At 42.0% G+C, this 22,215-nt stretch overlaps 1 protein-coding gene across 1 annotated transcript in view; it reads left to right on the forward strand.

The window, feature by feature from the left end:
• Nucleotides 1-221: 221 nt before the first annotated feature.
• Nucleotides 222-22,215, forward strand: part of ephb2b (eph receptor B2b) — a 101,315-nt gene continuing 79,321 nt past the window's right edge. Inside the window, exons 1-2 of the mRNA XM_054617772.1 lie at nt 222-234; nt 1,735-1,842. Of these exons, the coding sequence (XP_054473747.1) occupies nt 222-234; nt 1,735-1,842 (121 nt within the window). The remainder of the gene's footprint in view (nt 235-1,734; nt 1,843-22,215) is intronic.

Genomic DNA, 22,215 nt, shown 5'->3' on the forward strand with positions numbered 1-22,215 from the left:
TTTTATAGAATAATTGCTCATTCAACCTGGTTCCCGGAGACCGATAAATTCAAGGTCCTTGATTCCATTTTGTGTCGTTATTGCAAAATAAACACAGGCAGTAACACGATATCCGTGGATGGCGGAGCCCTGACCCCACTCAAGTCTGATTGTTAAACAAATGTACAGGCGAACCAGTAAACGCAGAATTATTCGGAGCATTACGCTGCTGATTTGGCATAATGGCGAACACAGGTCAGATATGTGAGGAAAAAAGGCTTCGGCTACCTACACACTGGGTCATTTAAATGTAATAAAGAACAGGGAAATACATTAGGGTAATTGTGTCTCTAATTAGAAGTTTAATGCTGTATAGTGGTACTCATTATCTTTCAGACCTGGTGGATAAACCGAATATCACCATTAGCTTTATGATTGTCTATGCAGCTTTTTTTGTAAATGATACCGTTGCATAAAGGCTTTCATTGGTCATTTTGGTGTCACTGATGCCCAAAAAGCCGTCTTTCGGGTCAAAGCTGTTGTGGAGCTCTGCTGCAAAAAGCAGATGCTAAAAATAGCCTCAGTGGTCCATAGACAAGAAATACCGTTTCCCTCCAGTGAGTGAGCCTTGGTTACAACATGCTCCGTCTCTTTCTTTGTTCTTTCTTGAAAACGCAGAGGGTCGCAGTTGCAGAGAGAAGGCTGGTGCTGATGTTGGCGCATGCTGACATTAACCACCAGCATGTGTAAATTGTCCTTTCTCTCTCTGCAAAGTGCACTTTGCAAGGTAAGGATTAAGATTTCTCCTAAATGTCAAAAAGCACAGTTGTATAAGCAGAGAGAACAAAGGTGAAGACACATATTAGGCTTCAAGACACTTGCTGCGGATTGAAAATATGCACAGTCATGTTTCCAGAGGTTTCAAAAGCCTCTGATCCGCTGTACTGCTCTACACATTTAGTCTAATATTGACTTCATCTAAAATGAACATTAGTCGAGTACCTTGCTGTTACCGAATGATCTCTCCCCCCTTTTACACGCCGCTTGGTGTAATAGCCAGTATCCACAGAATGAAAGCATTTAACTCCAATCAATGGGATTTATTGCTCCTTTAAAAGGCAAAGGTGTCTTTTCTCTTCTGAAAGTGCTGTTTTGGCTGTCTTCCAGCTTGGATCGGACCAATGGCTGTGTATGATGAATTGTTATTATCCTGGATGCCTGCTTAGGATTCACACTTCTCTCCAAGTTTGAAAGGGCCGCAGCATCTTCCTGCATTAAGCGGCAGTGAAGCGGATTTAAGCTAAGTTTTTTACCTGCCAACTATATGTCAAGTCTTACTCTACAAGGATGAAACCAGACAAATACAGACCAAACAAATGCAACTAGAGCCGGGGATTTATTGGACAACTTACACGCATCCCATCCTTACTTTCCCCAGCCTCTGTTCCATGTCTCCTTCATGCACGTCTCTTGAATTCTAGCAAAGTACCGTTCATGAAGCCATTAGACAGTGAGTTTGCCTCCCCTTCTTTCCCAGATTAGCTCACACAAGCAGAATAAATTGGGAGCAAGTGTCAAGCAGTGAGCACTGTCCGGGTTAACATCAATTTTCTCTCTGGTTCTTCTCATGTGTAGGGGAGGGGGAAGAAGTGTACATCAAGGTTAATGCCATCAGATGGAGGGAGTTGTTTTATCAACCTCAGGACAATTTTGATTTTCAGTTAGTTGCTTCTGACTATTTGCTTTTCATGGTAGCTGGAAAATCGCAGGATCCCAAGATCACAAGAAAATCCAACACTTCTCTGGACCAGTCAGAGTTGTCTGACGAGCTACTGGCAGCTACAGGCGAATCAGAACTGGATGGTATTTCTTCATTGGAAGAAGAGTAAAGCACAGCACTGAATGCTTTTCCCGATGGAAAATATGTTTTTCACTCTTCTCCCGACTGGCCTAAGCAAGAGTTTGATTGACATATGGTTCATCCAATCACCTGCCAAGTATTTTTTGAAAGTGCCTGCCCTTCTCCAAACGGTTTTCAATGATGGTTTCTCAGATAGTTCGGTGTAAAAAAACATCTGGGGCATCAGGTTATCTAACTTTTACATTTTTAATAATGTCTGTCACCTGTCTGTATTCTGTCCTTAGGATCTATAAGTCACAGGCAGAAACTTCTTATATGATCACATGGTCACTATGTTCGGTCAGACCCACGTTTATCAGGCACTCCATTCAGACGCAATGTGTTTGTTCTTGGGTGAGTTTTAACCACATCCATATAAACCTACATAACAGCGATTTTTTTTATTTTTTATCCCAATCCTTAAAGTTAAATCTTGCACATCAATGATATAGTATCTCTGCTAAACTACATGGAAAAAGATGGAGGTTGTGCCACAAATACATTACCCAGACACGGCCTATCTTCAACAAAGGAAAGAACTTGGATGCGTCTGAGTTTGACTTGACTCATAACATAAGCTGCTTTTAGGGACGTCGTGCTCGGACTCCTATTGCATGCGAACACACAATTGATTTAGCTTGGGAGTACGCAGTTCTTTATTTGGAAAAAGCTAATAGAATTGCACTCATTCTAAACAAATGACGTTCGCTGTGGTAATGTGAACAATACAACCCTGAGACAATGGAAACATTTGTTCAATAAAAGATGAACACTCATAAAAAGGGCAGCATCTTATTGAATTGATTTTTTTAAATTGATGACTGCCAAAGGTTCCCACTCCTGGTGCCGTACATCTGCGTGGGTCCTGACCTTTGACCCCGTCTCAGCTCACCAGCCCTGCGCGTCATAATAAAAGGGGGAAGGCAGTTAATGCTGAATAGACATGGAATCAGGCAGATGGACAACAAAGGGGATATTGTAAGGACATCGATGAGGCTTCAACAGTAACAGTGGACTGCATTGCTGTCCAAAATATATATTTTTTGTTTTTGCTGTCCTCTGCAACAGATTGTACAACTGGATGTTATTTAGCTCCCTCACACAAGGAGCACGTTGTTTGAGTTTTCAATGGAATATTAAGAGAAAGTTGCATTTTCTTAGCTTCATACATTGCAAGAATAATTACATAAAATAGTAGACACAAAATGATTTTATTTAACACTTTGTTCCATCACATTAGCAACATATCTTCATGCATGTTTCATTTTGCCACCCTGGCATCCCGTCGGACTGTTTTGTTTGTTTTTCCCGTCCGTCTGCTGTCTGCCGTCTGCCTGATTCCATGTGAACGCAGCACAAGACTGTTGGATGACCCAGAGAGCTGCTGGAGGCGGGAAGCAGTAATCAGCTCCACATCAGTCTGAGGCTCAATTCCATTCTGTGTCCTCCTGTAACCGTGCCGCAAAGTTGTTTGATGGAAAAAGCCCACGTTGCTGGGATGCAGTCCAAGCGGGGATATGGTACTCCCGAATATGAGATTTCATTATCTGATAAGGAAAGATTGGACTTTCCCAGCAAATGTATTTATTGTGCTCAGTAAGTAAATTGGAAATGGAATGCGTGCAACTACACCAGTCCAAATGAACTTGCAATTTGCACTATGGCCAATCATATCATATAGATTTGATTTGCTTTTGACTGCTGCTGTAATTTAAAACTCTCTCATCTGGTTTGAAATTGTTTACAGTTTACTATTTACAGTAAATCTTTCATTAGAAAATATACAGCGACAGTACAAGAAAACTGCATTTGTGTCCATGCAGATAAACATACATGTAGTGGAAGGAAAAGAGTACTGTCCCTGAAGAATTGAAACAAAAATTGGATCAGAGTGCCCACTTTATTACGGCTCATCGTGTTTTGGCTACATTTATGTTTCAGACATTTTGATGCATGGATTACATTCACTTTGATACAGCCTATAATACTAAGCATGAAATTGCTGGTAGGTCAACAGTGAAAATTGTTTTCTATCACTCTCTGTAATTTTCTCCCAAACTACTGCATTTCTCCTCCACTAAGTGCCGGAATTCATTGGAGAATAAGTGAGCAATAGTGAATTACTACATGCGGCTTTTGAAGCGACAGGAAGTGATTCAATTGATGCTCAAAGATGTTTGCGTTGCATGTGATGGGGTTTGTTCGAGAGCTCCGTTAAGGGATTTTCCCCTCTGCTTGAGAATGTCCTATTGTCATCGATGGGAATGCTCATTCTCATTCTCAATCTATCACGCCGAATTGAAGAAAAAAAATAAAGAAGGACGTTTAATAGCCACATGCCAGGATTGTGGCTCACATCAAATCAGACTACAATGTGAGATTATATTAGGAAGTAAAATAGTACTTATTAAGTGCTTCTGAGTTTTTGGTGAATGTCAGGATTGATTGTGAGTGTGGTGCGAGTTTTCTGTCTATAGACTGTGCTTGGGAGCTCATTTGCCTAATCTTGGGAACTAGAGTGGAAGCTGCGTATAATGAGGACTAAGGCTTGTCTGGGATGGCGATGTGGGGTTTGGGGCTGGAGGGCGGGGGCGGAGGAGAGGCTGAAAGACATGAAGGTATTAATCGGACAAAGGGGCAACCAAGAAGTTTATGCAGAGCGGAGAGCGCCTGTTGAATGGTCAAGCATTTTTTTTTTTTTTTGCATTTTTGACTGCCTTTGTGCAAGTGCAAATCAAAAGACAGGAAAAGAGTGAGAGAAAAGGACAGAATGCCGGGATGCTTTTAAGGTTTCCGAAGGCTCCTCTTGAAAACTTTTTGTCCATGTTGGAGCAGCAGCGACAGGCTGTGATGTTGCAGACCAGGCAATGTGCAAATTTTCATGATGGATGAATCCTTCTTGTTTCTGCTTCGTTGAACCTGAAAAAAAGAAGAAGAAACAGTTGCCATAATAATAGAGGTCGCTTTTTCCCACTCAACTGCAGAAGTTAACTCACTCACACTCACAACGACTTTCAGCAGTTAGAATCGGAATTTAAGGAAGATAAACGTGAAAGGTTTATTGCTGTTTTATATTCAATGCTGGTCAGTTTTAAAGCATCAAACCTAAATTGTAAATGAAAAGGTTTTAAAAGAATATGCTGCTTTGGACTGTCCCTCGGTGCGTAATCCTCTCGTAGATGAGAGGATTTCATGAGGTGATGTACTCAGCAGGGAGACACTCATCCGACTTTTTCAGTCCTGATACCGGTAACCGTAACCTGGGCTTTGGGTTTTGGCTGATACTGAGTAGACCTAATACCAGTGTTTTAATTAATAAGCTGAATGCCTCGCTGTGTGGAAGCGACTGGTAACATTCTTCTACGTTTAAGGCAACATCAGTCAAGTGTAAAACCTTTTGAATGCAGCAACTAATTAGTGAATTGAAATTGAAATTCCAGTATATATTGTATATAGTATACATTGTATTCAATTTAATAAACCGGGCCCATTGTCTCCAGTACCTGATTCAGGTATTTTACTCATTACTGCGCTTAAAGGTGAAGTAAAATCTTAAATCAGAATTCCTGTAAAAGCAGCTCTTTCACCTTCAGTAAATCCAAAATGGCGACCATTTTCCAAAGCTCCATTCTCCTTAAAAGGACTGCAACTTTCCAGGTAAAAAGGGGTAAATGATTGACAAAAAAAATAAAGAATATTTTGGCAAGGTACTGTAATCCCTTAATGGACTTTGTTTTGATGATGATGGAGCTGAACTTAGTTTTCAGTTTCCCATTTTAAGACTCACATGCACTGAAGACAAACAAAGAGTCTCAATCATTTTGCTCAAGCTGTTTTGTTTCAGTGAGTTATGCAGGCTGTTTGCCTGCGCGTACATCTGCTTGTGTATAATCAAACACCATTTCCCACTTATGGGTGTCTCAAGGGCCACAATGGCTTCCACAAACACACAAATCCCCCCCCCACCAGCTACACCAGGACCACTGTCAACCTAATTTTGCAATGATACGGGCATTATCCAGTGTAATCTAGCAGTAAATTAATTACAACCCACAATCCCTCTGCACTCCCCCAGGAGATGACCACAGTTGCATTCATCATTCATCAGGCTGGATGTCAGTGACAACCAAGAACATTGTAAACATCCCATGTGTAAATACTTAACGTTTTAAACCGTTTATGATACTTTTATCTGTACAGTAGCAGAGAGGGAAATCATGGGATGTGAGCATCTACAAAGCATACAGAGCCACAGAAAAAAAAGAAAAAAACTCCAACTATGTAACCTTGGTGAGCCAAAAATCTGATCAAATATTCAGTTTAGTTTGCATAAAATCTGCCAAAGGTGTGAATGCATTACTGTGTGGCGCCCCACCGCCAAGGTCAGCGAACATTTCAAAACAGAGCCCACAACTTCCAGAAAATTAATTCACCCTCATAAATAACAATTAATGGCAGGCAAGTTTGACTTTGCTGTAATTAGTTTCAAACGATGCCCTTAGAAAATATGGAGACTGTTGTTTAAACATGACATTGGAAATCTTATTACAGCTTAAGGGTGAAAGTGCTTTTTAATTGATGTGAATGCAATAATTGTCAGTTTGTGTACTCATCAAAAAAGATTTGGATGGCGCCAGCATTGTCCGTCGCTATTCAAAAGAGCAACTTTGAATTAGATTGCTATTTTCAGGATCCTTTTGTACAGAGAATAGGGTCGCATCAATCGGTTCCATTCTACGGATTGGTCTCGGTTCAGTCTGGATGGATTTGTGCTTGTAGACACCTCGAGTTAGCGGCACTAAAATGGGAGTAAAGCGTACAGTAATGATTTTCCTACTCTGGCTTCGGGATGTTGTAACTGCTGTCTGCGTGCACCAGGCTGACAAAGCCCCTCCTCTGAGTCAGCCAAGTAATCCAAGATTAAAAATGTACGTACACCCATTATCAAGAAGGAACGAGAGAATAGGCCGGGCACCCTGAGCGCTGAGTACAAAACACAGTCACATACGCAACACGGACACAAGGTCACCGCGCCGGGCCGGGCAGAATGTGCTCAACGTATGCAGGAACACACCCCGGCACGGAGAATACACAAGGAAATTAATGCGCACACACACCCTCTCCCAGAGATAAGCTGTGGCCACACGTCGTCGGGGGAATTTGGCCATCCATATCGTCCAATACAAAAAAAAAGAAACGAAGGCTCCATTAAATTTTAAACCCCTCAAGAGCTGAGTCTTATAGACTATGACATTATATTTGTAATTTCTGGTATTTATTTGCAGCTATCTCAAGGAAAGCAACCCCTCCCCCCTCAAAAAAAAACGTTCCCTGTTACTCTTCAAGCTTTTGAATATCTGACGCTTTTGCAAAACAAAGATAACACAAACTGGTGCTTTAGCTACCTACGGGGCATTCTCACTTCAGAGAGCTGCTTGCTTTGCATACAGGAGCTGTCTGACAGTCTGGCAGAAAGGATCTCCAGAAAGAATCGACACAGGGAACAGAGCCAGACGGGCTGTGGCTGACAGGAGGGAATAAAAAAAAAAAAAAAAGACAACTTGAAAAGTTTAGCCTGGGTATCGGATTGTTAGTCACATTTAAAGAGTGAGAGAGTACACTGTAATCCCTTTGGTTTTTCTCTTGATGGCAAGTTTTGCACGTCAGAGCGGTGTTTAGTTTCAGGTAGAAACTTTCACAACGGGCGGTCTCTTCTCCCCAACGACCAATCCTGACTCTTGACGATGGAGAAGAACATTTGTCCTAGAAAACTTAGCGTGGAAGAATTAAACACGCAAAGGCAGAAGATCTTGTCAGTACATGAAGTCCTTTGAGTCAGGCTGACGGTGTAACTAGAGAGCTGATGTTTTCAGGTGGTTGTATCCTGACTAAGAGGCCCACGGTTGTCCGGACACAGCCCGCAGTGTTCTGCCTGAACCCGTACAGTTCCAGACACATTTGTGCAGATGTGGTTAATTACGTATTGCTTTGGACAATTAGCGAAAGAGTCTGACAGTAACCTCCGTGCATTAATCACAGTAAATTACACAGAGGAGGGCGCAGCACAGAGGTTCAATTAACCTCTTAGCCCCTTAGTCTGAATGTGGCGGATGAGGCTGGTTATTCAGCGGAGGCCGTGACACTCTCTCAGGTCACCGGGGAGAGAGAGAGAGAGAGAGAGAGGACTTGTCAGACTTGTCCCTCTGCCTACCCAACACTGTCCTCTCCAGTCCCAGTCCCAGTCCCCACCCTTGGGAATCATGGAGCTGTCTGGAAATCAAGGCGACCTTTGTGTCTTGCGGTTTTCTCACAGCTGCGGTGGCATTTATTTCCCAAGGAGTCGAAAGCCAGAATCCCCTTTATTTATTTTGTTTAATTTAGCCGATGGTAGAAGCTGACCTTACGATAACCACCATCACAACCCGAGAACTCGACGGACCAATCTGGGAGCCAGTGTTGGGGGACTCACAGGGGCTACCTCGACTGATCCGCGATATCTGTAGCTTGCGGTGATTGGAAATGCAAAAAAAAACAGTTTGTCATCGGTTTGGCGGGGCTGAGTGTGTCTCAGAGCAAAAGGGGGTTTCAAATGATTCTGTGGCTTCTGAAATGTAGTCAAAAAGCCACGGAATACATGCTTCATTCAGGAAGCTAATTTGGCCTTGCTATCTCCAGTGTGGATCCCTGATGGCCGTGTAGCTTTAAGATAAATGAGTGACATTAATCTTTAACAGCTATCACCTCATCGCCCTACTGAGCAGGACACTAATCCACTGAGCAAGCTCTGAGGCTTAAGAATATATGGATGTTTCCCTTCCCCAACTGCGATCCTGGACGTGCCTTTTAAATCAGTGTTTTCCCAGTCAGCCTGCTAGGTTAACATTTACCTTTGGTAACTCTATCACACTGTTTTTATGCGACCCTTGGTAATACTGTAGAACTGTCTTGATATACTGCTCCCTTGCTTTCGTGCACTTTGTCAGAAAAGGAATGCGACCGCTGGGCGTCGGACCAGAGATGTAACCCGAGGATATCGAATTAGCTTTTTGTATTCATGCAACCCATACATTCTGCGTTTTTACATGCAGTACCTTTCTGGTTGTCGTTGGATTTACAACCTCCCTGAGCAAAATGGAGAACTACTTCAGCAAGACAAAGAGAGAAGGACGGAGACATGCTGTCCTTTTTCTTAACCCCCGCCATGAGAAACAGACAACAGAAACAGAGACAGAGGAGGCATACAGGCAGATAAATGAGGAGGGAACTGCTCTTCGCCGCTGGTGAGTCAGTTCCCAGAGACGTAGCCGGCACAGTGCTGCCTCTTTCCTGCCTCGGCCGGTCCGGGCTTCGTGCTCGTGGCTTGATGCTGATGTTTCAGGATTGATTTGTCCGCATTCAGCAGTGAGGCACCCCCCCGCACAAACAATGAAACAGGCATGCGGCCCTAACACGCTGCCCTCTTGTTTCCCCGACTGCCCGGTGCCCCCTGTGAGAACCAGTGGTCACATGACCTGGCGAGTCATTGCACTCTGGGGTTGTCACCCCCCTCTCTCACCCTTTGTGGTCCCCCTGAAATCCCCACTCCCCTGGGCCCACAGTTCTCTCTCTCACACACATGCTAAACCACTATGCGCTAATGCCTTTCTGTTGTGCCAACACACATACAGACACACACGCATCATCATCAACACACAGCATTAAAACCTACACACACACTCACTCATGCATACACCTATGCGTGTACACACATGTATCCACACTCCACCCATGACTCCATGCAAGGCCACCCACATGCACAACAGGCACGACCGACTATAAAACACAACCTCGGGGCTCGCAGATGTCTGAAAGAGCACGACCCTTTGTCATCCATACTGGGACCTTTTCCTCCTTGGTGGGGGGCGGGGGGGCACCATACAGGGTCGAAACATGATTTTAGCCTTTAAACCCTTCGTCCCACCACATTAAAAAGGCCTCACACAGACGCTCGCACACACGGACATCGAGCCGTACTTCCCCTTCCTTTATCCCCATCATGTCTTTTTATCTCCCGCAGGGCAAGAAAAACCTTAATAAGTCACGTAATCCAATCCTGGCTCCTAAATCCTTATTCTTCCTGTAGAGCAACATGTGTTCTGATGGTAGTAATATTTGATTTGATAAAATTGTGGACAAAAAAAAAAAGAGAAACATCAGAAATAAGTTTTTTCCTTCCTTAACACTTCGACGGTCAGCCAGCACAGCTATGGCATGTTGACAGATGCTATTTTTAAGTGGTTTCACATGCAACATATTTTTGGAAAAGCTAGGATACTTGGCCAGACCACCAGCAAGCAAACATATGATTTAAACATTGAGGCAACTCACCTATGGAGCCTCATTAGTAATCCTCTGGTCTTGTTACATTGGAAAAGGTCCAGATGATCTAACACAGTAAGATATTTAGTCCAAAAGACACAACTATATCAAAAAATACCCACAGACTGCTCGGGTCTGCTCATCCAAGTATTCTAATTCCTCCAATTGACATGTTATCTTAGTATCAAAATGGCGGTCTCACTTAAGCCAATAAGAGCTTCTCTGTCCGTCCACTGGCTACAATATGCTCACAGATAAAATACACAATAATAAATGTTATAATAATAAATTATTATTAATATTGGAAGGTGGAAAAGAAAATGTAAAAAAAAAAGCACATACATAAATAGTTGAAGAAATAATATATTTGAAACTGAAATAAAAAATATAGAAGAAACAATGTTTGCGTTAAAAAGTAATGCCCGCCCCTCTTCTTTTGTTTAAAGACAGAGCCAGTTACACTCTGATATCTGACGCTTTGTATAGTCAATGAAATTCTGAATCCTGCAATAATTCGATTCAGTGGGTAGACCACAGGACCAAGGTGACCATGGTAACCAAGGATTTTGGATACACCCTTATACAAACATGTGTAAAATATTCATTTTCTATGGTGTAGTTATGACATTTTAACTTGGACTGGATAAAGCTTCATGCTCTCCCATTGTGTTTTCCAGTTAATAAGTCCCAGCTGTAGATATTTGCAGGCATTTTCAAGAGAATATTCAGACATAAAGAAAAATCCCTCTTTTCCACTGTGTTCAAACTAGTGGTGGGAATCACCAGATAAATATCACAATAAATATTCATGTCACGATTCAATCTTTTAGCAATTTAAAATTTAGTAATAAACTGAGTATTGCGATTCACAAATATTGTGATTTATTACCTGGTTTTTTTTCCTGCAAATTATGCAGTTAGTCAACATCTGTTTTAAGTTTTCACTCAGTTTCATTTCAATCATTTTTATCGCAGCCAAATGGGTTTGTAAGTCAAGCAGAAAGACTGACCAACACTCCATGTTTTGGTTGAGCAACTTCCTGCCAATTTTTTGGGGGGAATTCACCAATGATCACACCAGAAAAAACTCAAAAAGCAAAAAGAAAAAGAAGTTTAATTTGTATTTGGAATATAAAAAGCGTATATACAATATAAGATCTATACTTTGCACCTGTGTATCGATAAAGTACTGCCACACAAATTTTTGGTATGCTATGCTATAATTTGAATATTTGGATAAGCGTTTATAGCAAATTTTACAGGAATGGTAAGAGATTAAAATGTATTTATTTTTAGGATTGTGGTCTATAAAGATGTCCAAAAAATACCATCTTTTTTTCTTGACAGAATGTTCCCTTCTGTGTCACAGCTTCATTTCATCATTTGGGCTGATAAGACGCTTGTTAAAAAAGAAAAACTGAACAAAGTGAATCTTTTATTAACAGGCATTTTTTTGCAGTGCATGACTAGCAGCCCCCCCCCCCCCCCCTCCACTCTTTTTGCCGCTCGGCTGGAATTCCTCGCGGATCACTGCCCGCGCCCTCTTTATTCCCATTCTGTGCCTCCTCCTCCTCCGACACCTGGCCGTTGCCCCCCCCCCCCCCCCCCAGCCCTCTCTGCCCTCTCCCTGCTCTCCCCTCTAGCCCCTCATTAATCGCTCCTGATATTGATGGGAGCTGAATGCTGGCAAATGACTGCCTGTGAAGCCACCTCGTACACCCGCTTCTCACCCTGCCCGCCACCACATACAGGCCTGATTAGCATGCCAACCGCGCACCAGGCCTGTGAATCAATCCCTCTGTGCCTCAGCCGGCTCAGTCCTTCACTCCGTCTCTCCATCTATCTGTTTATTTATCTATCGTTTTGTTCCCGTCGGTTCCTGTCGTCTGCACTCGTCCTTTTGGTTTTTTCCGAGACAAGAACGTTTCACTTTTGTGCCTTCCCTTCAGTGTTCCTCTTTGCCACCTGTTGATGCCTTTCACTCAAGAGGCTTTGTAAGCTCCCTTTATAAAAAAAAGTTTTCAAACTGAAAAGACACGGACGCATACACACATCCTGTCCCTTGGTCTTTCACACACAAACACACAAACGGCAATTAAGACTCAATTCAAGATCCACAAAGTAATTGTCTCCGTAGACCCCCAAAAAAACCATCAGCCATGATAATTTGAAGTTGAGTTTGAACAAAAATATTTTCGTTCCTTAATGAACTTTCATGATGACACCATTAGTACATACTTCTCCATATGGAGTGCTTCACCAAAGAAATTCTTCGTTGAATAAGATTCATACGATTTTGTTGACTAATCGAGTAGTTGATTTAATCGACACATCTGAGTTTCTCCACAAACAATCACTACGCTTTAAATCTTGTGTTTTGTGTGAATCAAAGTTTCTTAGAAATAAGTCAGTCAGTTTGGAAAAACTCTTAAAAACGTCTTAATCGACTTCAGAAATCTTAATCAACTAAGACCATAACGAACAATCAATCGACTAATCCACTAAGAGGGGGCAGTCCTACTCCTTATTCATTATTGAGTTTCTAATGAACATATTCATACAGCCGATTCAAGTTTAAGCTGTTTCAACACCATTTTATATGTGAGACCATGCAGTACAGATATTGAATAGCATGAAGGGATTGCCACCTTCTGAAGATCTGTACTTTCAAAATAAACTCCCCTCGGCATATTTCAACCTAAAACCTTTTACAGTTTTGTTATGCGTGGCACTATCTTATTATCTGCAAATTCCCTGCCAACTTTAAAATTGAGGGAAAAAGAAGAGATAGTTCTTTAAGTGAAGCGGTTATGGAATAACTAAACTGGTTAAACAGATGAAGTAAGCTACTTTCAGATACAGTTGTGTTCTGGTGATCGATAGCAAAACGTGTGCTGCGTCCAAAATTGCATACTGTGTACTATATACTCAATATGTGCACTTATGTGAAACATACTTTGTGTGAATGAACAATCTTTTCGGACGCTTTGAACGTTAATTACCTAGTCACTTAACTGTAGAGCCTCCTTGCCGGTTAGAGACGTGTAACCATGGTAACCTGTGGAAATCTCATTTGACCAAACAATGATTTGAGATAATCATTAAGTCTGAACTAATTAAAAAAATCAAGCAAAGTGGAATCTAATACTTACACTTGAAGTGTTATTGATTTTAAAGAGCTGCCATTGTCTGTTAGAATACACTGTCGCCATTACCGCATTGCATTATGGGACATTTATGCCGGCGTAGTGTCCAGTGTTTGCATACTGTATTATTTCCCATAAAATCAAATGCAATTTGCGTGCAGTTGGTTTCATACCAAGGTTTGGGACATACCTAAAATTCTCACATACTGTTTTTGCGTGGAATTTCAAAGCAACCTTGCTCTTCAGATGGGGTTAGGTATGCTTAAAAAAAAAAAAAAGACTTAATTATTTGGTTCTTAACTGCAGATTGAGATCAGATATTTTGTCGTTACTGTTTGCTGCAATGCAACAAAGATGGCATTGTTTGGAAAAGGAACTCAAAGCACAGAGCCTTGAATACCTGGAGGGTGAGACAGCGCTGTCTGTGACCATGTAGCTCAACAGGTTTATCTCCCCCACTGATAACCAGCTTCCTTTATGACTCTCTGCTTGTTCCTACAGCGCAACGCTATCTTGACTCGGGGGGGATGGAGTCGTCTTATATTGTTAATGACATGCTGTCCATCACACCTCAGCACCCCGCTGACCAGTTACCATAGCAACAAGCAGTCGCTCTGCTATGTCGACAAATCTTTTGCCCACCGAGTCCCGACTTTGAGCAAATCACTCAGACGGATAAATATTCCTCTCCCTCCTCCCTCCTCTGCTCAGCTCCATCTCCCTCCATTACTCTCCACCTAGCTCTGTTTGGATGTCTTCCTCCTGTGCTCACCTGTCAGAGGTGCTGAAATATGCCTTTTGTTTGGATTTTTGTCGAAATGAAACCATAAAGTCACTCGCAGACAGAAGTTTTTTCGGTTCCTTTTTTACAACCGCTCACTCAAAAGCAATCAGTCTTTGATCTGTGTCACGAGTAAACAGCGGTGATAGGAGTTAAACCCAAGGTTGAACAGACGCTGAAAACACTTATGCGTTTTAGCTGCTCAGGAGATAAGGGAAACAAAGTGCTCTGTCAAGCTAAGTGGCTGTAATGGCTCCAAAACAAACAGATGGAGGGCTGGTTGCTTCAGAGCAAAGAAGGACTTTGCATTCCACAGAGAACCACAAAGCATCTCTGGACTTAACTCGAGCCAGACACTGTTTGTTTACCTTGCAGGTTGCAATGCAAACATTTATCTGAGTTTATGGGTTAAGAGTTGTTCCACACCTTCCTGTTTGTGGAATTAATGCCACATTAGGTAACTTGTTTTGCATGATCTTGCGCAGTACAGATCGTAATACAGAAAAATGCTCATTTCAAAACGTTGAGTTTAAAATCAAATTGTCAGTTCAATGCCAAACAGGGTGAGCAAAGAATCTTCAGTTCTTATTGTGCTTCTTGTTTACTTTCTTAAAAATGCCTTGTACTATTTCTTTGTCCCCTTTGAAAGAATATCACAACAATTCTTTTTCACACCAAAGTACGCTCTAACAACGCATTGAGTGCTGCAGAGATGACATATTTTTCTTTATGTAAGCGTCGCCATGTTCACAAAACAAAAAATGTCATTTTTCTGTTGGATTTAGAATTGTTGCAGAAAACAAGTTTTTAACACATTTTTATGATACTTGCGCGTTCAGCAAGATCTCCAGAAATAAACACTTGTATGATTTGAAGTTTGAATGCAACCGGCAGAAATAAAAATCTAACGTTAGGCTTTAAACACACCACGGTCGTATGAGTGGAAGTATGCACAACGAGGCTGCGGAGGGAGACTAGGATGACATTTTGTAGTTTCATTTAGCCCCTTGTTAGCATCCGCCTTTTTAAAGACGTGTCATAGTTTTAACGTCCATATGTCGAGTATTTATAGATAAATTTGATTTGGTAGAGCAAAACGCGTAACTCTCCTAAGCTTCTGTTGACCACAGACCTTTTTTCAGGCATTTAACCAAAAACACACAAAGAAACAACAACATTGACTTCCAGACGATGGAACCTAAAGTGCAAAAAATGCTAACTCATTTTCAGGTTTTAGGACTCATACCTGCATCTCTCTATTGAACTGTATTGTTTTGAAGGCTGCCACCAACCCCACAATATTTCTATATTTCCCCCCAGTAGGAAATATATGGATTTATGAATGCCTGGCACATTCTCAAAGACACAGGGAACATTTTTGCTGCAGTGCCCTATCTATAAAATGTTGATGAGTCTGCTTGTAAAAGTGTTATGATTGAGTAAAACAAGGCCGCAAGTTGATTGTCATAATTTAAAACGATTCATAAAATGTGTCATTGTGTTTTTGTTTGTGCTTTGAGTAATTCAAGTAGTTGTGACTTAAATGAAATGGTAGATGACCTCATTTTGTCCCCGAAGAAAAAACACTTAAAAAAGCGTTATTTGAGATGAACGGTACGCGCTGTAACGCTGTGAGGACAGACACACGATATCGAAACCAGTCTGCTGTTTTTCTTTCCCCTCACATAAACTGCTTTGTTTAAGTCTCCTCCATCTATCCTCTCCCTTCCCCACTTTTCTCTCCCCCACTCTCATTTTCTTGCTGTCTTCCCCTCATTCGCAGCTGACCACCATGAAACCATTAGCTCTCTGTTTTTTGCTCCGCTGGTATCCGATATCTCCCAGTTTATGTAAGTTTGACGAAAGGAAGGTCCTTAAGGTGCCTTAATGATTGCCCAACACAATTTCCATTGTGCCGTGCAGTCGGTGATTAAGAGGATGTTGATTGCGGGAGTGCCTGTGCTGTAAGTGATATTTGGGTTACGTCGAGGCCTGTTGTTGCTGCTTACCCGTGGGATTGGATCCGGTAATGGTCCCAGCAGTGCAGCAGGCAGGCATGTGGCCGAGGCACTGCCTTCCACTGCCTCCCATTCTCCGCTTTATAGACCTTCAGGGGGTCATGACCCCCCCCCCCCAATAACTCCAGAGAGAGAAGAGCTAGCTCACAGGCCTGGAATCCACCAATGCTCCTCCGTGAAATGTGTGGTCTCCATCAAGAGAGGCACGGCGGTGGACGACAGACAGCCGTGGTGATGGTTAAACAGTCACGGCTGGTGGGAGGTACATTCGCCTCCTCCTCGGGTCAGGGAGTACAGGGGGGCAAGAGATGAATATGGGGCGTCTTGTTGGCCGTAATAAAATAATGTTGAGGGGTGGCGGGGGGGGGGGGGAAGCAAAACAGAGAGGAGATAAAACAAAGGAGGCGAGCAAAGGTAGGGAGTAAAGAAGGAAAAAGGAAGGATGAAACAGGAGAGATGGAACAGACTGGGCAGGTGTGTGTGGGGGGGGGGTGGGTGGGAGATGAATCAGGAAAAGAAGAGGCCAGACACGGTGTCTATAGTGAACGGCTAAGTGAGAATAAATCATCACTCCTCTTTTACCTTTCCTACATGACTGCAGGCGTTGTAAAACACACATAACGATGCCCATTAATACACATTATTACAGCCCTACATCTCGCCTCCCTCCTTACGTAATAATACCGCATCATCCGTAACGGAACAGGTTTTATTGCAAGTCGCTGAAGCGCGTACAGCACCTTCCCTTTTTCCACACCTTCCTCTTAGCTTTTTAATGTGCGTGCCTAATTTATGGCCTCTTGTCTTAAGTATAATTCTGCGCCTAACATCAAGCGACGGGGAAGGGGGAAAATATGTTTGCTAAGTACGTCACGGCATTGATTAACTAGCGAAAGGTTGGAGGTGGATGTGTGTGTATGTGTGTGTTTGTGTGAGTGTGTGGGTAGGGGGATATCAGCCCCAGACAGAGAAGAAAAACAACCGATCTGATGACTTTCTTGGCAGATCGGCAGCATCGACTGGCTAGAGATCAGCTCTCCTGTCATGACCCTCAGTGATGTATCTCACACATCAATAACGCTGTTCAAAATTCCTCTGCATGACACAGAGACAGGAAGTGTTGCACCTGGAAACAGAACAGACAACCAGTCATTAGTGGCTTATGGGCAGCACGGTTGAATTATTCAGGGTTGTCAAGTTTCTCCGCTCGGAGCGCATTTGATTTATTTGTCGACTCCGAGGTGTCTTTTTTGTGGAGGCGCTGCCAATCAAATATATTACTGGTTTAATTTAACAGAATGCATTTCAGCAACAGCAGCGGTGAAAGCCTGCAGCAGATGAGCAAAGCCAGTTCTCATAGCAGATATGCTTGAACATATATATATAGACGTATTGGTTTTTGCATGCAGTTTTTTTTTATTTATTTCCATTTTCAGTGTATTTCAAGTGTTAGAAAGGAAAGAAAGATGAGTATGTAGCATATTTTTTCCACATTTGTGTTTATAATCTTTCTAACAAGATGATTTGAACCAATCACACCAGATGAAATCAACATTAAATCACACTGATTAATGAATGTTTATAATCTTTCCCTGGCTGTGGTGCTGACAGACCCAACCATTTCTCCATTCTCCACATTAAACACTGTATTGAATTATTCAGCCGTTAACTCTCAAGCTAAAATGAAATAAACTACCATATTCTGTTTTATAATTTTTCATCCATTGGAAAGCACTAATACTGAAGTTTATTTATACCTCTTAAAAGAACTAAGAATACATTTGGTTCCAGGTAATGCCCCAAAGTCACACAGATGGTCCACAGGACACAGATGCGTGTTTCATAGCACGAGTGTAGTCGGCAACAAGCAACTAGTCTTTGTTCCTTCAGCAGCATGTAGCACATGAGCTACCAAAAAAACCCCTCATGTGTTAATGAAGCTAATCAGTGTTTTGCAGTGTTTGCTGACTGCATCAGTGAATTTGCTGTACTTTCCATTACAGCAGATTATTTTCAGAGCAGAATTTCTTCACGAGTACGGCGGTTTGCATCATTGTGTTTTCGTAATCAAAACCTAAGCTCGAGACAAACATACTTTTGAAGCAAGAAGCAAGGAAAAAGCTCCTCATTTATTTAGATTTCGTGAAACATTTACAGCTCCAGATGAGTCACATTTATCATTCAACACAAGGAAGTCTAAGGATCTTTTTACCCTCTTTCCCCCAGCACTTGACCCAGAAACTGAATCGGAGACAGAAAAAAAAAAAAAAAAGAAAACGGAAAAGAAAGCATCGCGTGTGAAGTGTTTTTCGAGACAGATTTGTTTGATATATGATGAAATGCAAAACTAATTTGTCAAGCGCACGCTGGGGTCTTCACTTGTCATTAGCAGCAGCGGGGTGTTGGTAAATCTTTGAGCACTGTTGAAGGGTCTCAAATATTGGTATAGTTCAAATTGAGAAGCTGAAAGTTGAGCTTTAAATGGAATAAATCTAAATAAGACTGGTTCACATCTTAGGTACATTAAAAGGTGTTTTCTAAATGTGCTGCTTTGCCAGTTAGATTGACCAATGTCACTGTGGGTCATGCAAAACCATATTTATTTTTATTTAGTCTTTGTTTGATTTTTTTTTCTTCTGTTTATTACATTTTTTGATATGTTTCAATTGTAAAAGTTGCCGATTACCTGCTTATTATCAGCATTATCATTTAGAGACGTTGAATTAGTAATGGGGAAGAGAATATTTCCCTGTAGTTACCATAATAAAAGAAGTGGAAACAGCTATCGAGCACATTTCTATTTAGTGAATATTCTCGGTCAAGCCGACAGCTGTGGGGCATCACATGGCTGCTGTAGAATATTGTTTAGTTTCTTTTCATCTTAAAGTTTCTCCATTAGACTCCGACATGTGCAGTAAATTGGTTCACTGATTTGACGGGACATTGACGGGCTTCGTAAATGTCTCTCTGATAGACCACGGAGCTGAAGGCGCCCCCCCCAGGTCAACAGTTCAAACCTTATCACCAAAACTTCAACATGACAAGAAACCCAGGGCCTCTGCTCAGGAATTTACTGCAGGTTTTTTAAAGGATCTAGCAGAGGATGAAAGGCTCTTTAAGACCGATGCATAATAGGCCATAAACTAGATTTGTTTGTCAGACTTGAATGACTTGCCTTGGCACAAATAATGTGCGAGGAGGTAGTTTGGCGAGATATCAAGTAGAGGGCGAATCCTTATATCAGCCAAAGATAGGCCGTAACAATGAGTCAACGATTCGCACAGACACTGACATATGCGCACACAAACAAACCTCTACACTTCCTTTCCAAGACAAAGTTGACCTATTACCTATCAGTCTCCACTCTATTCATCTCCAAAGTGCTTTTTTCGTATTCCGTATCTCCCTCACGTTTCTCAGTTGGTGTCACCCACCTCTTCAACTTAAACCGTAATTTACCAGAGCTGCCAATCAAAAACTGTTGGCATGGAGATAGCTGCTCCCTTGACTACCTCAGACATCGTCTCATGTAGGATAAATTAGGAGGGGGAATTGGTCCCATTGCCACCACAGTTCCAGTTGAGTATATTCTAAGCTGGGGGGGGAACGTCTTGTCTTTTGGGTTAATACAAGCGTATCCTGGTTGTACTGCTCCTACAGGGGCTATGGGAGGGGGTTATTTCCTGCTACGCCTAATAAAGGATCAGGGAGAATGTGAGAAAGAGACAAAGAAAATCAGAAAGACAGCAGAGGGAGGGAACAAAACTCCTCATGTGAAGCCGGTAACCGCACATCCGTTAAATAAAGGATGGCTTCATGTTCTTGCATGAGCTCGCTCTGTACGTTTTTTTTTTTTTTTCGTTTTTTTTTAATCATCCACTTTTTAACTAATGGCTTGTAGGCAAGGCTTGTAGGCAAGGCGTGGGAGGCCCGCGATGATTACTTCCATCAAGTAAATTAGGAGCGGTGTCTGAAAAGCTGTCACTCTGATGAAAAGTGATTTGTACATCTCCGTCGAACTTTGCTGCAGGTATTTCCAGCGCACTCGTAGATGAACATCGCAGTGCTCGAGCGGCACTTAAAGTGATTGGACGGACGGACGGATGGACGGACGGATGAATGTCATTTTCCCTCAATCATACGCATGTTCCCCTTCAGCTGCTGCTTATAAAAATGAGGGACCCACTTTTACAGAATTTTTCCACCGCAGAATTTAAAATGTGCTGATCTGTTAAACAGGTTGCGGGTGGGTTGTCGGGGATTTGGGGAAATATGGAAAGTGGACTTATAAATCCTCAAGCCAGTGTTATTAGCCAGCTTGCTTTCACACAGCTTATGATTGGCCAGGTGACCGTTTCCCCGCTCGCGATTTACTGCGTACATTGATGTCTGTCTGCCATGAAATATGGTGTCACTCAGAACTAACTACATTTTAATGGTGGAACTGCACTAATGATCCACCTACAGGTGCTGCTAATGGCAAAAACACATCATGATTTATGGAAAGAAAAAGCTATACTTTCAGATGATTGGCATGACAATGGGCTGTTGTAATCATAGGTGAGATAAGACAGAGACAGTTACTGAAAAATGATTTGCAGCCTTCCATTTAATAGTGGATTGTTAAAAAAAACCAACTGTTCCTGCTAGCTCGTCGGCTGACTTGTATTTTACAGAACTGTTGGTCATTTTTTGTTGTTGTTTGATGCAGCAGAATACAGCATTGATTTACAGAAAGACAAAATGGATAAAAACAAAGGAACACACAAGCTGCATCTCGTGTCAGAGAGTTGAGAGTGTGAGCAGAGCGACGAGCCACCTGAATAGACCGAACCCTCGTCCTCACACAGGTGTCCTCAATCTGTCATTAGGGAGCTGCACCTAGAACACACAGACATAGAACAGACACACACGAAAGCAAAACAACAGAACACAGAGCCAAATTCCAGTCCTGACCCTGCACTCTCTCTCTACAAGGCGGGGACTGGAAGTGTGTTATAAAACCTTCAAACAGCGACGGTGCATGGATGTTGTCTTAACCAGACGTTAACAAACTTTAAGGGAATTTGTTCAAGTACCCTTGTTTATTGCAGAAAATGGGATCCGTGTTTTACAGGAACTTTTGCAAAAGTGAACAGCTCATAAACGTCAGAGTGAAAAAGGAGAAGGTGTTTATAATAAACAAAAAGAGAGAAGTGACACCTAAGAAGCTTGGGAGTTTTATCTGTGTCCAGAGTTCGGAAAGAAGGTTGTAGGCCAACTCTGAAAGTTCACACGCATCGCACTGGTTCTCGAAAGAAATCCAGTGGGATTTTTCCATTGGATTTTGGATTATTGCAGAAAATAAGATTATGATAGTTTATGATACTTACATAAATTAAATTAAGAATGAACACAGTGATTCTTATGATTTTTGAAGCATGAATGCAATCAGCAGGAGTAAAAAGCTAATGTTAAATAAATGAACTACACCAAGTCTGCATAACTCCTTTACAGGTTTCAGGATTCCTTCCTGCAGCACACTCTATACTGATGTCATCTTAAAGTACAAAGGGAGAACGCATCAGCCACACATTGTCATGCCCCTGTTTTTAACAAATTGCTATGTTGAAATTTTAGGGCCACAAGGGCCAACCGCATGCCGTTGATTACTGTTCTTCATCCGAGGTAGGAACCCAGGAGGGTTTTGATCTGTAAAATCCACCAGCTGTGGAGTGGAGCCAACTTCACTCTTGAGATGATAATCGTTTCTCTTTCATTGGCTGTGCAATTGAACAGTTCCAAACAAAGACATACAATGTTGGAGAATGCAGCACCATATCCAATATCTGGTTATTTAGAAAGTTAGAATAATCACTCAAAGGCAGTAGCATTCCGGTTGGACAACCAACAGTCAAGTTGGTTTCTAAGGGCGTTTTCATATTAGTTACCATTAATCCGTACCATGCCTGTGACCATTGTCCTCTCCACTCCCCCCAGCTGCTCAGCTTTCAAATTAGTAAACCCTTCCAGCTTTAACAACCATAGTCTTGG

This window comes from Anoplopoma fimbria, chromosome 17 (assembly GCF_027596085.1).
Source record: "Anoplopoma fimbria isolate UVic2021 breed Golden Eagle Sablefish chromosome 17, Afim_UVic_2022, whole genome shotgun sequence".
NCBI classification, from domain to species: Eukaryota; Metazoa; Chordata; class Actinopteri; order Perciformes; family Anoplopomatidae; genus Anoplopoma; species Anoplopoma fimbria.